The sequence below is a fragment of the Gopherus evgoodei genome, chromosome 5 (genome assembly GCF_007399415.2).
Source record: "Gopherus evgoodei ecotype Sinaloan lineage chromosome 5, rGopEvg1_v1.p, whole genome shotgun sequence".
Classification (NCBI taxonomy): domain Eukaryota; kingdom Metazoa; phylum Chordata; order Testudines; family Testudinidae; genus Gopherus; species Gopherus evgoodei.
Genome location: NC_044326.1, coordinates 29,334,957 through 29,349,032, shown reverse-complemented (window position 1 = coordinate 29,349,032; position 14,076 = coordinate 29,334,957). Strand labels below are relative to the sequence as shown.

The window sequence follows — 14,076 nt, the reverse complement described above, 5'->3', positions numbered from 1 at the left end:
ATTTTTCTATCCTCATAAAATATATTAGGATTTATTTATAAAACAAATAGTAACTTAATATTAGTAGATAAAAATGAAATGTTGTTTTGGAATGTTTGTGTATCCAGTATAGTCTTATACTTCTCAGTTTTTTTTAGTAACTGGTATAGTTTTACAGTAGGAAGTGGGATATCATTTTACCAGTTGATTACTCCAATAAAATAACAATTTAATACACATTGCGAGTATTTTTGACTAGTTTAATTGTGAACAATATGATTTTTAGTGTTCAGCTACTCAAATTCTCTCCATGAAATTTTTTCCAGGTAATTATTTTCCAAATATCGATCCATTTCAGTATATTTAATGATCCAATATGCTGTAAAGTCGATGCAATCACTCTGCAGATTTTATGGCTTAAAATTGTGTATCTGCTAGCCAGAGGTTTTGCTGATAGAGCTTCTTAAGAGCCATAGTCAAAATACTTTCAGGGAGGTTGGGTACAGTTCACTAAACAGGGTTCTACTGTGAAAATGATTTTTTAAGTCTTCAGTACAAGAAGTGGTCAGACTTATGTTTTTAGTTTTATCTTGACTGTGCAGCACTTTAAGTAAGGTTAACCAATGCACCAAGCATACTTTTATAAACGTCCTTGTTGAATCCTCTTAGTGGCTTCAGTTCAGACCAAAAGCAATCTATATATTAAGTTCTCATTTACTCATTTTTTGCATCCTATTGCATGCCATTTTCTACTCTGTGTGTGTAAACCAAATGAATAAACAAACAGAAAAACTCTATTCAAATTTTCTTGTTTGTCATCAATGGACTGTATGCAATTTCTCTGGAATTCTTCAACTATAATTGTTTACTGGTTCATTAATTTTGGTGCATAGAGAAAGGATACTATAGCTGTAAAAAGTGAACTGTTGACATTTTTCTTCATGTGTAGTTAAACTTTTTTGCTATTGACATTCAGAGTTAATATACACTTCCTTTAAATTGGTCAGTAGATAGAATACATTTTATGCCAAAAGTAAAATTTAATGTTACCATATCTAATATTTGAATTTTAAATAGTCATATTGTTCAGATTTTTTTCTACTGTCATAGCTATCCTAAAAAGTTGACCACAAAATAGATACTACACAACATGGAATAATCTTGCAAAAAACATATGAAGCAGTATAGGGTTAATACTAATTTATCACTTAGATAATCAGTATGAATTTCAGTAACTGCTCTAGTTTAATTTAAGATAGGAGTCCCCTTAACATGAATGAAACAATCAAGCTTTATTTAGACAAACAAGATTTTATTTTCTATAATCTTCATAGAAGGGGAAAACTTCATATTTTTTTAAGACTATAAGAGACCTAGATCATCTAGTCTGACCTCCTGTGTAACACAGGCCAGAGAAGGTCACCCAGTTACCCCTATAATGAGCCCAATAACTTCTGTTTGTCTCCAACGTTGGATAGTAATCAATTTGGAAACATTTTAACACACACACACGATTCTAAAATTTCTTTGTTTTAAAAAGTTATACTATTTCTAATATATTTTTCCATATACCTAGCATGAATGAAATGGTAAATTAGCAATAGAACAAATACAGTGAAGTTAGATATGGGACACTGCAGAATGCATTGTTTGGTGGGCTTTTGGGTATGTTTAATTTGGTTAGCCACTGAAGAAGCATAGTTGCTTCCTAGTACTGATTCGCCAGTTTGTTCATGCCACATATATGTTTATGAAAGACTTATTCTTGTGTTATCTGTAGTCACTATAGATTTATGCTCTAAGTTTTAAAAGCAACACTTAAGAATTGGTCAATGCCTTGTGAAAACAGATATGTTTCTTATTACAGGTGAAAAGTTATTTTTGAATATTGAACAGAAATGCACTGTTTCCATAAATATTCTTTGTTTTTAAGAAGGGGATTTCATAAATTTAAAAACAGATTAATAAGTAAGGCTTGTTTTTAGTAGTCTGCATAGATTGAATCTTTTAGTAAGTACATGAAATATTCATGTATATCTGAGACATACATACCAATTTAAAAAGATTTGGTTAAAAAGTCAGAATACTTAACCAAAAGAAAACAAAATGTGTTATAAAAATGTAATTGTTACACTTTGTAGCCCAAGCACAGTATCTCCATGTGTATGTTTGTAATTTACTATGTACTGTCACAATGCGGTAGAATAAATTTTCATCGAGAAGTGGGGTTTTCACTTGTGTAACTCATTTAATGTGAATGAAAGTTCTACATGTAAATGCTCTGTTTCTTTATGGGTGAATAGATAACATTTTGCTCAAGAACATAAAGTTTGTAATATAATAATAAATATCCAGTTTAAGGGTAAAACTCTCTAACCAATAATATTTTGCTCTTTCCTCCCCCATTACCTACCACACGATTAGTATGAGTTAAGAAATGTCAGACTTAAATTTTATGACTTATGTGAAATTTGTCACTTTATTGCATTTTTGTCTAGAAATAAAAATTAATTGGAAGTTATAGTTTTGTATACATACAAAGTATTATTAATGCATGCATTGTAGTTAGATCGGTGAAAATTTGTATTGAACTTTACTGTACTAGAGTTTGATGCTTCCTGACAATCAGTTTTGTACTGCAGAAGTTATCTGATCATAAAAGATGACAGTCGAGTTATGCGCGTGTGTGTGTGTTACAGTTTGGCATAGATCTATGTGTGTATATATTTTGTGTGCTAATTTGGATTGTTTGCTCATAGAATACATCTGTTTCGTTACATCTAAAAATGGCTCAGTGGACAATTGAGTTCTTTAGATGCAATGGATTTTAACAACTATATGAATGATTGAATTGGCAGGTCTGCATGGACTGTAGATTTTTTTTTTAACCTCTCAGCATATTTTGGTATTTCTGTTTGTTGGGGTTTTTTTAGGGGTTGTGGAACAAACAAACAATATTATCTACAGTATAGAGTAATGGTCTTCAAAACTGAATGTAAAGTTACTTGGAGTTGTGTACCAAAAAGGATGGTCTGTTGATTGGTTTAAAAAAAAATAACTTAGAGGCTGAGAATTTGTAAGCCAAGTCAGGTTTATGGCTGAGTGCCTCTCTGGAGTGGGGAGGGCAGAGGAGGAAGGATTTTGTACCCTGCAAATAGGATTGTGTTAACGTTTCCGTTATACTCACCTAACTGTACAGTAGTATTGGTAACATCTCTCCCAAAATAGTGTTACTCTGTGCATGTATCCCAGTTTTAAATGTTTAAGACAGTTGAACAGGCGCATGGGAGTTAAAATATGTGGTTAGGTTGATATTACTAGAAATAAAGGACAATGAACTATTATGGTATAAAGATTTGTTTTGTTAAGCTTCTTTTCAGAATACTTCACTAAAATACATTATTAAACTTTGACTTAGGAAAACTGTACCTTATACCATTCTAATTCTTTTCCTCCAGAGAACACTTACAATGAGATGCAGTTCATGTCTAGCTGTATTCTTACTAGATCTTAATGAGTGTAATTTAAAAGGGATTAACTTTTTTTTCCCAGTTGATTTGTTCATCTACGTATTTGGACCAAATATTTATTAGGTGTGCAAGAAAATGTTTGCAAAAGGTATTTACAGATATGCTGGAATTATATCAACTGCTTTAATGTTACATTTTGAATGTAGTTGCATCAAAGTTCATCAAATCAGTGTCTTCAAAGAAATCAGCTTCTGCATATTTTTCTTTTTCAGGAAACTTGAATGTTACTCTTCAAGTGTGGGATATCGGGGGGCAAACAATAGGAGGCAAGATGTTGGATAAATACATCTATGGAGCCCAGGTACAGTAAAAACAAATTAAAAATGATCAACTTTGCTTTCATAATCATACTCTTTCAGGAAACACTTTTAGTCCCAAAATTAAACATCTGGTTAATTAAAAATTTATTTTAGCATTGATTTATGTGCAAGTTTTATTTTTGGATATAGTGAGGTTTGAGTTGGGCTTAAAAAAAAAACCAGCAAAGGTGCTAGTTTGCAGATCCCTAACAACTCTCAAAAAACAGATGTATGTTTCCGTGCATTGTGGCTTGAGTTGAGAAAAGCAATCACAGTAAACAGTAAAGGCTGTTGGATATCCACATGGTATAGCAGATATACTGGCTGCTTCGAGAGCAGATGCCCCCTGAGGGGAAAAAGTAGAAGGAGGAAATTAAGAGAAATCCTACACCATTAAGCTCATACAAGCAAGTGTGGTTATACGAGGGCAAACAAAAGGAGGCAACCAGGTAGCTAAATATTTTTTGCAGAACTTGCATACAGTGAAAATTAATTTTGTGCCAAAAGCTTATGAAGCAACTTTAATTGAATGCTAGGACTAAACAAAATATTGCAACAACATGTAGAGGTATGAGATGCAGTTTTGGAATGATGTGCACGTAATTGGGCTGTCAAGCGAGTTTAAAAAAAATCATGATTAATCACACTGTTTAAACAATAATAGGATACCATTTATTTAAATAGTTTTGGATATCTTTTACATTTTCAAATATATTGTTTTCAATTAAACAGAATATAAAGTGTACAGTGCTCACTTTATATTTATTTTTTATTACAAATGTTTGCATTGTAAAAAACAAAAGAAATAGTATTTTTCAATTTACCTAATACAAGTACTGGAGTGCAATCTCTTTATCATGAAAGTTGAACATACAAATGTAGAATTATGTACAAAAAATAACTGCATTCAAAAAGTAAAATTTTAGAGCCTTCAAGTCCACTCAGTCCTACTTCTTGTTCAGCCAATTGCTCAGACAAAGAAGTTTGTTTACGTTTACAGGAGATAATGCTGCCTGCTTGTTGTTTACAATATCACCTGAAAGTGAAAACAGACATTTGCACGGCATTGTTGCAGCCAACGTTGCAAGATATTTATGTGCCAGATGCACTAAAGATTCATATGTCCCTTCATGCTTCAACCACCGTTTCAGAGGACGTGTGTCCATGCTGATAATGGGTTCTGCTCAATAACCATCCAAAGCAGCGCAGACCAATGCATGTTCACTTTCATCATCTGAATCAGATGCCACCAGCAGATAGGTTGATTTTCTCTTTTGGTGGTTCAGGTTCTGCAGTTTATGCATTGGAGTGTTGCTCTTTTTAAAACTTCTGAAAGCATTCTTTACACCTCGTCTCTCTGATTTTGGAAGACACTTCAGATTCTTAAATCTTGGGTTGTGTGATGTAGCTATCTTTAGAAATCTCACATTGGTACCTTCTTTGTGTATTGTCAAATCTGTAGTGAAAGCGTTCTTAAAATGAACAGCATGTGCTGGGTCATCGTCTGAGACTGCTATAACATGAAATATATGGCAGAATGCGGGTAAAACAGAGTAGGAGACATACAATTCTCCCCCAAGGAGTTCAGTCACAAATTTAATGCGTTATTTTTTTTAATGGGCATCATCAGCATGGAAGCATGTTCCTAGAATGGTGGCTGAAGCATGAAGAGGCATACGACTGTTTAGCATAACTGGGACGTAAATACCTTGCAATGCTGGCTACAAAAGTGCCATGCAAATGGCTGTTCTCGCTTTCAGGTGACATTGTGAATAAGCAGCCAGCTTTATCTCCCATAAATGTAAACAAATTATTTGTCTTATCAATTGGCTGAACAAGAAGTAGGTCTGAGTGGACTTGTAGGTTCTAAAGTTTTGCATTGTTTTGTTTTTGGGTGCAGTTATGTAACAAAAATCTACGTTTGTAAATTGCACTTACACAATAAAGAGATTGATGCACTACAGTACTTGTATGAGGTGAATTGAAAAATACTATTTCTTCTGTTTGCCATTTTTACAGTGCAAATATTTGTAATAAAAATAATATAAAAGGAACACTGTCAAGCGTTGTAATTGAAATCAATATATTTAAAAATCTAGAAAAACATCCAATTGAATAAATTTAAATTGGTATTCTATTGTTTAACAGTGATGAAAACTGTGATTAATTTTTTTGAGTTAATCGCGTGAGTTAACAGCAATTAATCAATAGCCCTAGCACATAATTTTATTTTTGACTTAGTAACATCAAACTAAGTACTACATTCTTTTATTTTTGGCAGTTGCAGTAGGAACAATAGACAATAAAATATATTGTTTTCATGTATTTTTTCTTTTTACTTCTATTTTCTGCTCTCTACTTCTCATATTAAAGGGAAGAATATGGCTCTAGGACATGGACAAGAGCAGAGGCGTGACATCACACTAATAAATATAGAGCAGGGGCTGCTAATTAAAGTGACTAGGATTTGCAAATTCATAGAGTAAAAAATCTGACCTCCTTGTCTTAAAATTTAGTCAATTTCTAAAAAAAGCTAAGTAGTTTTAAGTATTACACCTGACATCAGAGTCACTCTGGTAATGTCTGTGGTTTTACAACCACACTTACCTTATTTAAAAAAAAAAAAAAGAAGATTTTTCTCTCTCCTGTGAAAAACCTACTAAGGAACAGGTGAAACTGACTATTCAGTGTTCCCAATGAACACTAATACTTTTTCTTCTATTGTTTTCAGTGATGATTTTAGGAGTTTCTTGTAGCAATAGTAGGTCCAAAAAATTCAGACCAAAGTGTGATTTTTATAAAGTTGATTGTGTTCTTTTAAATCATAGTAATCTGTAATTTAGCAGCATTGAGTGATCTAGTAACATTTCCATTAAAATAACTAAGAATGGCAAAAGCTACCTTTATTTGATAAACAAACGACACTAGTTGCAACTTTCTAATAAATTAGTGTCAGTTTCCCTCTCCTTAATTCTAGTAAGTGTTATGCCAAGATGTCTATCCTTCCAGGGCTGGTCTGAACACTTTCTTAGCATTCGCTTCCCAGCAGCCTCCATGACGAACGAATGAAACAGAATGGATAATTCTGGAAGAATCTGTAGTCTGTTCTCTTCCAGACTAAAAGTTGCTTCAGTGTAGGGAATCTTAAGATGTAGTGGAAACGAAAAAGGGGAAGATCTAAATAGGGCACCACGTGGAATTTGAAGGGAAGAATCCTAGTCTAAGTACATAGCAAAATTCTTGGGAGCAGGCAATATAGTGAAGTACAAAGAAAGGGAGTAGATAGGCAGAGCATATAGCTGCATGCACCTGCATTCTAACACAGCAGGCAGTTGAAATTGCTGGTGTTACTCACCTTGTCACCAACAACTATAAGAAGTCACCTTAATTCAGACCCAAAACTAACTGCTCTTTAGAGATACAATCAGGTTGTTCAGAGGGATGAAATGGGCAAATCCATCTGCACTCCGACTTGATCTGTTTTTGCCTAAAGAGATTTTTGTACTTTGGTAACCTGCTACGAGATATGCTAAAGTCTAACTTTAAAAAGTGCAAATAGAAATACTGCATCCTGATCAGTTGCTTTGTTTGTTGGACCCATGTGTATATCTTGGAATTAAGTAATGTGAAAATATAATGCATATTGAATATTAAGGTAAGGTTTCAGCCCTGGATCTTTTATTTCATAGATAAAATGATTTCATTATTGAATAATGTATTTGATCATTATAATAAGCCAAAGCTAGATATTTAATTAAGACAAAATATATGATGATATTCATGAAGCAAAAAATTAATAAGGAATTATTACCTACAGGGCTTTGGAGTGGAGCTTGGAGCTGGAGCGCAGAGCAATAGTTTTTTGTCCAGAGCTGGAGCGGAGCAATTCAAAAATTTGATTGCTCCAAATCCCTGATTACCTACTTACTTAGTGTCTTTAAATATGCTACTGCTCCAGTCTCCATTTACTAGAGGCAGATTAGCAAAAGTATTTAAACGCCTAGGAATGCAGATAGGTATCTAATAGGATTTACAAAAGTATGTAAGCAGGGTAGACACCTAATTCCCATTGAAAAGTCAATGGGATTCTGTCTCCTAAGTGCCAAAATTATTTTTGAATAAGTGACTTAAGTCCCTAAATCACCAATGTGGTTTTCAAAATGTTGCCGTTAGTTCTTTTAATCATTCCTCAAGTCAGCCCCTTCACGTCCAATCACTTTTATGTGTGAGTTCATAAATTCCAGATCATTAGGCATCAAATTTACAAAGATTTACGTAAAGATGCAGATAGGTGCCTTGTAAATCTCACTAGGTGCCTATATTCATCTTTACGTGCCTAAATACCTTTGAAAATCTGGCCCTTAATGCCTTGTTAACTGTGAAATGGATGTATGACCTAAGCAATCATATACTGCATAAATATCTATCCAGAATATTATATTGAGGTTCTATTAAGTGTGCAAAAGGCAATAATTTCAGTTCTTAAGGCAGATGATGTCGTGTCATTTCCATAGAACTAATTATTAAATACTGGTAGTTTTCTTGTTGCTTTGTCCCCTTCCCCAAGGAACTTAACCATGTCAAGCTCTGATTCTTCAACTTCTTGTACTTGAATGGACTGTTTTGCCTGTGCAAGTCAAATGGATGACACATGGGTGCAGAGGTCTACCCATATGCATCATTTTCATGGATTGGGGCCTATGATAGATACAGATTCTGTACAAGCCATTGTAAACAATATATCCTGTACCTATGTCATCTTAGTCTGTGATCTGGTCAGATGACATAATCAGATAGTTGGGTGTGCTTAATATTTGAATGAGGAGCATCCAAAGAAATTCTAGGCGCTGCAGAAAATGGCATTAGTGGCTCCCTTCTTTCTGAGTCAGAATAGAATCAACTCTCCAGGATGGAAGTTAGGGTTATGGTACTTTTAGAGATGCCATCTTGTGGCTGAGGCATAGAACAGAGCTCTGGGCTTCCTATGTCACGTTTTGCAATCAGAGTGGTATTAACCTTGGTGTCTCAAGTCTATTTTCAATGTAACTACCTAATTTCCCATGTACTTTTAGCTGAAAAAGTTTGTAATTTACTTCCCCTCCTAAAACTGTTGTTTTAGTGTTGCTAGCCCAGAATGATGTGGTTGCTGCATTCCACCTCAGAGGTGGCTGAATTTTGTGGTGGCTGAAATGATTCTAGCAGACAGTAAAGAGCTTTGGGATCTTTCTGAACGAAAGGTGCTATGTAAATATTATTTAAACAGCCGGGTTGAGGCACCCTTTAAAAGCTAACTTAGATTTTTGTTTAATGTATTATTGTGATAATTATCACTATAAGGAGCTTTTATGTACCTATGTTAACAATGGGAAAATTATTAAGAAATTTACAAAAGAAGGTGCAAGTAGATAAAGGATATTAGCTTAGATTGATTGGCTGCTTTTTGTCCTTTTGTGAGCTGTGTAGTTTGCATCTAGTCCCTAGTGAGAATATGGCCACATCACAGAATTTGCCAATCTTGGCAACCTTTTTGTCAGTCTCTCCAGAGAAGCTGATGATTAATAGGCATAGACATGAACTACCTTTTTACCTGTAAGCATGGGTGTTCTCTGCATGTTTGTAGGGGGAAGTTGCCGCTTATTGAACTATGTATGTTCTGTGGCTAGAAGATTTCAGTGTCTATTACTTTTAATCTAAGGCATTTTATGAGCATTAAATTAAATTTAATAATTTCAAATTAAAATTTAATTGGCTCTTTCATAATCATATCTATCATTTGGATAGGGCTATAATTTAATAAGCATTGAGAATAAAAATATTTAAACTATGAAAGTATTGGATTTTCTTTAGTCTTTTTAATATTAGGGAGTAGCTGTGTTAGTCTGTAGCCACAAAAACAACTAGGAGTCCGGTGGCACCTTAAAGACTGACAGATTTATTTGGGCATAAGCTTTCATAGGTTAAAAAAACACTTCTTCAAATGCACTTCTCTTCACGTGTCATTATATAATGTCTGTATCAGTAATTTTCACTCCATGCATCTGAAGAAGTACTTTTTTTACCCATGAAAGCTTATGCCCAAATAAATCTGTTAATCTTGAAGGTGCCACCGGACTCCTTGTTGTTGTAAATATTAAAACTTCTTAACTTTTGGTTTTTCTAGTGTCAAATTATGTATCATTCTATTTAATACTGTTATAAAACATTTAGAATTGCAGTTCTACCATTTATGCTGTAAATATGTTTTAGACCAACTCCCATCTCTGAGCTGTAAAACTGAAGACCCTATCCATATCTCTAGTGTAAAGTATCCTTCAGAGTTGGCATATGCTACTTCATAAATTAGCTTGTTAATAGAATAAGAATAGTGCGGACCATACCTTCTCTAGAGACCAGCAAAACATTTCTGCAGTACACTCAGCTTCCAGTGGACTATTTTTGCAAATATTCTACTATTCAGAAACAAAAAGCACTCACATGTACAGTAAGGTAGGCATAATGTCTCAATTGCCAGAATGTTGTTATGCAAGCAGGGAATATGTGCTGGAGAGTAGAGAATTAACATACTGTTCACATCGTGGTATCCTCCGTCAGTTCTCAAACATTTTTCTTTTTCATGATGGGGCAATGTGCTACTTCTGTGTTACCAGGCTAATTTTAATTGTTTTTCTTTCTAAATTTGTATCCATTAAAAATGCCTCCTTTCGAAGTATCAGAGGGGTAGCTGTGTTAGTCTGGATCTGTAAAAGCAGCAAAGACTCCTGTGGCACCTTATAGACGAACAGACGTTTTGGAGCATGAGCTTTCGTGGGTGAATACCCACTTCGTCAGATGCATACGCATCTGACGAAGTGGGTATTCACCCACGAAAGCTCATGCTCCAGAACGTCTGTTCGTCTATAAGATGCCACAGGAGTCTTTGCTCCTTTCTAAGTGTATTTCATGTGCATGTTGGGGAAATAACAATTATTGAATTTTATATCTGTTCTCTCTGTACTTAAAGTATTGTAAATTTGGGGAGGATACACTGTATTCTTTCAGAGAAAATGAAGGTTAAATCTCTGCTTTCAGTAGAAAACAGAACTAAATCTTAAATATGAAGTTGTGACCAGAACTTTCATAATTGTAAAGTTCAGAATAAATCATTGATAGAGTATTTTACATCATCTTTTTGTTGGGGCCAAAAATAAGATTACAGATTAGTGTTTAGTGTAAAGGCCATAAATGCAGTCTGTCCTTGTCTTCTATTGCATCCCTCCCAGCCCAACTCTCAAATAATAGTTTCATTGATATAAAACCTGGGGTAACCCATTGTGGAAGCAGGCCCAATGCTGTCTTCAAATATCAATTTGTGGATATCCTGAGTTGCAGTCAAAGTAAGCCCCAAGTGATGAGAGGAGAGAGTAGTAAACACTGTCAATCCTATATAATTTCCATGAGTTCAGACATCAGCATCTGCTTCTGTTGTTTAATTAAGAAGAGGATGTGATCTCCTAGTTCATGCATACGGGGTAACGTGGAAAAAAGTCTAGAGATTAGAGTGGGAGAAAGAGAAACAGCAGGGAGAGGTCAGTATTGTTAGAGGGGTGTGTGTGTGTGTGCGCGTGCGTGCCCGGGCAGGTAGGCAGGCCATAGCAAAATTGTGCAGGACCTTAGGAGTAAGTACCAAGAGTTTAAACTTGTTGTGTGGGACAATCATTGAAAGGATTCAAAAACAGGGAATGATTGAGGAAAGTACATCATTTTTAAGGCAGAGTTGGAGATGGCCTGGAAGGTGATAGTAAGGACACTGGGGAGTTACAGTTGCTAAAGCTCACTTCAAGAGTATCTTCCATTAAACCTCTGTGGTGGGATTCCTTTTCTCCTAAGTGGGAGCAGGGGCTAATGCTTGGCTTTAAGCCCTGAAACAGCACAATGATGGTCTGAAGAGATACCGGAAACAGCCAGCCCATCTTGATAGGTATAAACATTTTAAAAATATGTTACTCTGCATTAATTTTATTTTACATGCCGCTGTTGCCCAAGTGTCTTCTGAACTCTGGAGCTATCTGAGATAGGGATGGTCATGCTTTTCTGCTAAATGGGGAAGGAAGCAGTACTGGAGGTGGAAGGAGTATGCCACATACTCCTTCTCATTTTCTGTTTTCCTTACTTAAACTATCTCTACACTTGTGCTCCCCTTTTTCCATTCCCATTAGACATGGCATAACACTGTATTTTGCTCACAACAAAGCTTACACTAGTAAAAAAAAATTGGGATACAGTGCAGTTTTTGTTGTTTTAAAAATAACTGATAACTTTATTGGCATCCCAACTGTCGGGTATGATAATAGTGTTAAGCTTTCTGCCTTTACTAAGATGCTGCCTTATTACCCAAGTCAAGATGGAATAAAGGTAGGTTTTTGCCAAGGGGGGGTCTATCTTTTGATTTCAAGACCTTATCTTTCCCCTTTATTTTCTGCCACTTTGTTTTTTTAACAGCCACAAATTGCTCAAAAATCCATTTGTGTAGAATCGCCACTTGGTTAGTAGGCAGTCTGCATCTTTTACATTCTCCTTGGTAGTTGATGACTCATCTCCAGTTCACAATGATCTTTATTTTGAGTTTCCATGTGAACACCTTCAGTAAACTGTTACCTTGATTGATCTGTTCATGGATATGCTTTTTTGAGGGCAAGGCTTGTCCCAGTCCCAGTCTCTTAGTACTCCCTTGCTTTCCGTCCCCCCCAGTCCTACTGTATAACTGATGTTCAAAGTTAGGAAAGTAACTTTACTGTATACCTGCTACTTCCCCCCTGCATATTTTCAGAAGGATGAGTAGAGTAGGAGTAAGTAGATCAGTAAGTGGGAGGAATGGAGTCAAGGAGCAGGTGATGGAAGAGTTGGAAGGGAACGGTTGGTGCAAGGATTAGATTTAATGAGTGAGATAAAAGAGGAAAGGGTGTTGTGTGGGGAAGAGCGTGAAAGGGAGGTCATGCTAGTTCAAAGAGATTGACAAGAAGAAGCTGACGCTACTGTGCAGAGAGGTAGGTTGTATGTTATAAGCAGGCCTTTTGAAGGAATGGTAAAACCATTTTGCAAGGAAGTTGGTGGTACATAAGGAGAAAAGGATGGATTTGCAGTGGATGAACGCTACATGGTCTTTGTGATTTTCTTTAGAGGTATATAGAAGGATGGGAACAGGAGCAGCAGAAACAGATTTTGGATGAGAGTCTGGACTAGGGGATGTTGAATTGGATGGAACAGTGGGAGAGAAGGACAAAGGAGTAAATAATTGAGAAGAGAATGAAGGTGAGAGCTGACCATGGAATCCATAGAGGAAAAAAGAAGAGACAGGGTAGGCTAAAGACTGTGGAGAAGTCAGGATGTCGAAGGACTTTCGCTACAAAATAATAGACTTTATGGGACACCTGATTAATATCTGTCTTTTGAATATTTCTCACTTAGGACATGATCTAAAGTCCATTGAAGTCAATGCGAGTCTCTCCATTGACCTATGCTGAGCTTTTGATCAAGCCCTTAGAGTTTTGTTAAAAACCTGCCAATACTTGTCTTCTACAACAGTAAGGGAATGGAGCTGGCTTTTGGCCTCAGCTGAGAGAATAGAAGCAGCAGACAATAAGAAATATGTAATTCACAATTTAAAAAAAAATAAATCAAATCTGGAAACCTGTGGTGAAAGCTAGATAAGTAGCAGCCCTTTTACAACTTAGTTTTTACAATATTAACTTTCATTTTGAAAAGTTTTTGAGGTTTTTAAAAGAAATGTAAATGTTGGACAATGACATTCTACTATAAGCAATATATTGTTTGCTGTTTTTCTTTGCTAATTTCCATTATGTTTCTATGTGGTACAGTTAATATCTGAGTAATAAAGTCTGTGTACAGCTTTGTATCTGTCATCTTCATAAAGTATTTATTTAGTGGAGTTGCTTGAATTCTAACTGTTCAGTTTGGATTACAATAATAAGTAATAAAAACGTTTATAATTAGTGGCATCTCAGCTTTTGGAGAATCTTAAAAAATAAACTTAATATGAATTTAATAGTAACTTATTGCAATGAATAACTTTTGTCAATGTGTAATGTTTCAAATATATCTTTTCTCCTCAGGGTGTCCTTTTGGTATACGACATCACCAATTACCAGAGCTTTGAAAATTTAGAAGACTGGTATAATATGGTAAAGAAAGCAAATGAAGAATCAGAAATTCAGCCACTTGTGGCCTTAGTAGGCAATAAAAGTAAGTTATTAATGCATAAATACCCGTTA

At 35.1% G+C, this 14,076-nt stretch overlaps 1 protein-coding gene across 3 annotated transcripts in view; it reads left to right on the top strand.

Moving 5' to 3' along the window:
- The window catches only part of RAB28 (RAB28, member RAS oncogene family), a 97,134-nt gene that overhangs the window by 12,595 nt on the left and 70,463 nt on the right, over window positions 1-14,076 (top strand). For all 3 annotated transcript variants that reach the window (XM_030564081.1, XM_030564080.1, XM_030564083.1), the window contains exons 3-4: window positions 3,722-3,810; window positions 13,918-14,047. In XM_030564081.1, the coding sequence (XP_030419941.1) occupies window positions 3,722-3,810; window positions 13,918-14,047 (219 nt within the window). The remainder of the gene's footprint in view (window positions 1-3,721; window positions 3,811-13,917; window positions 14,048-14,076) is intronic.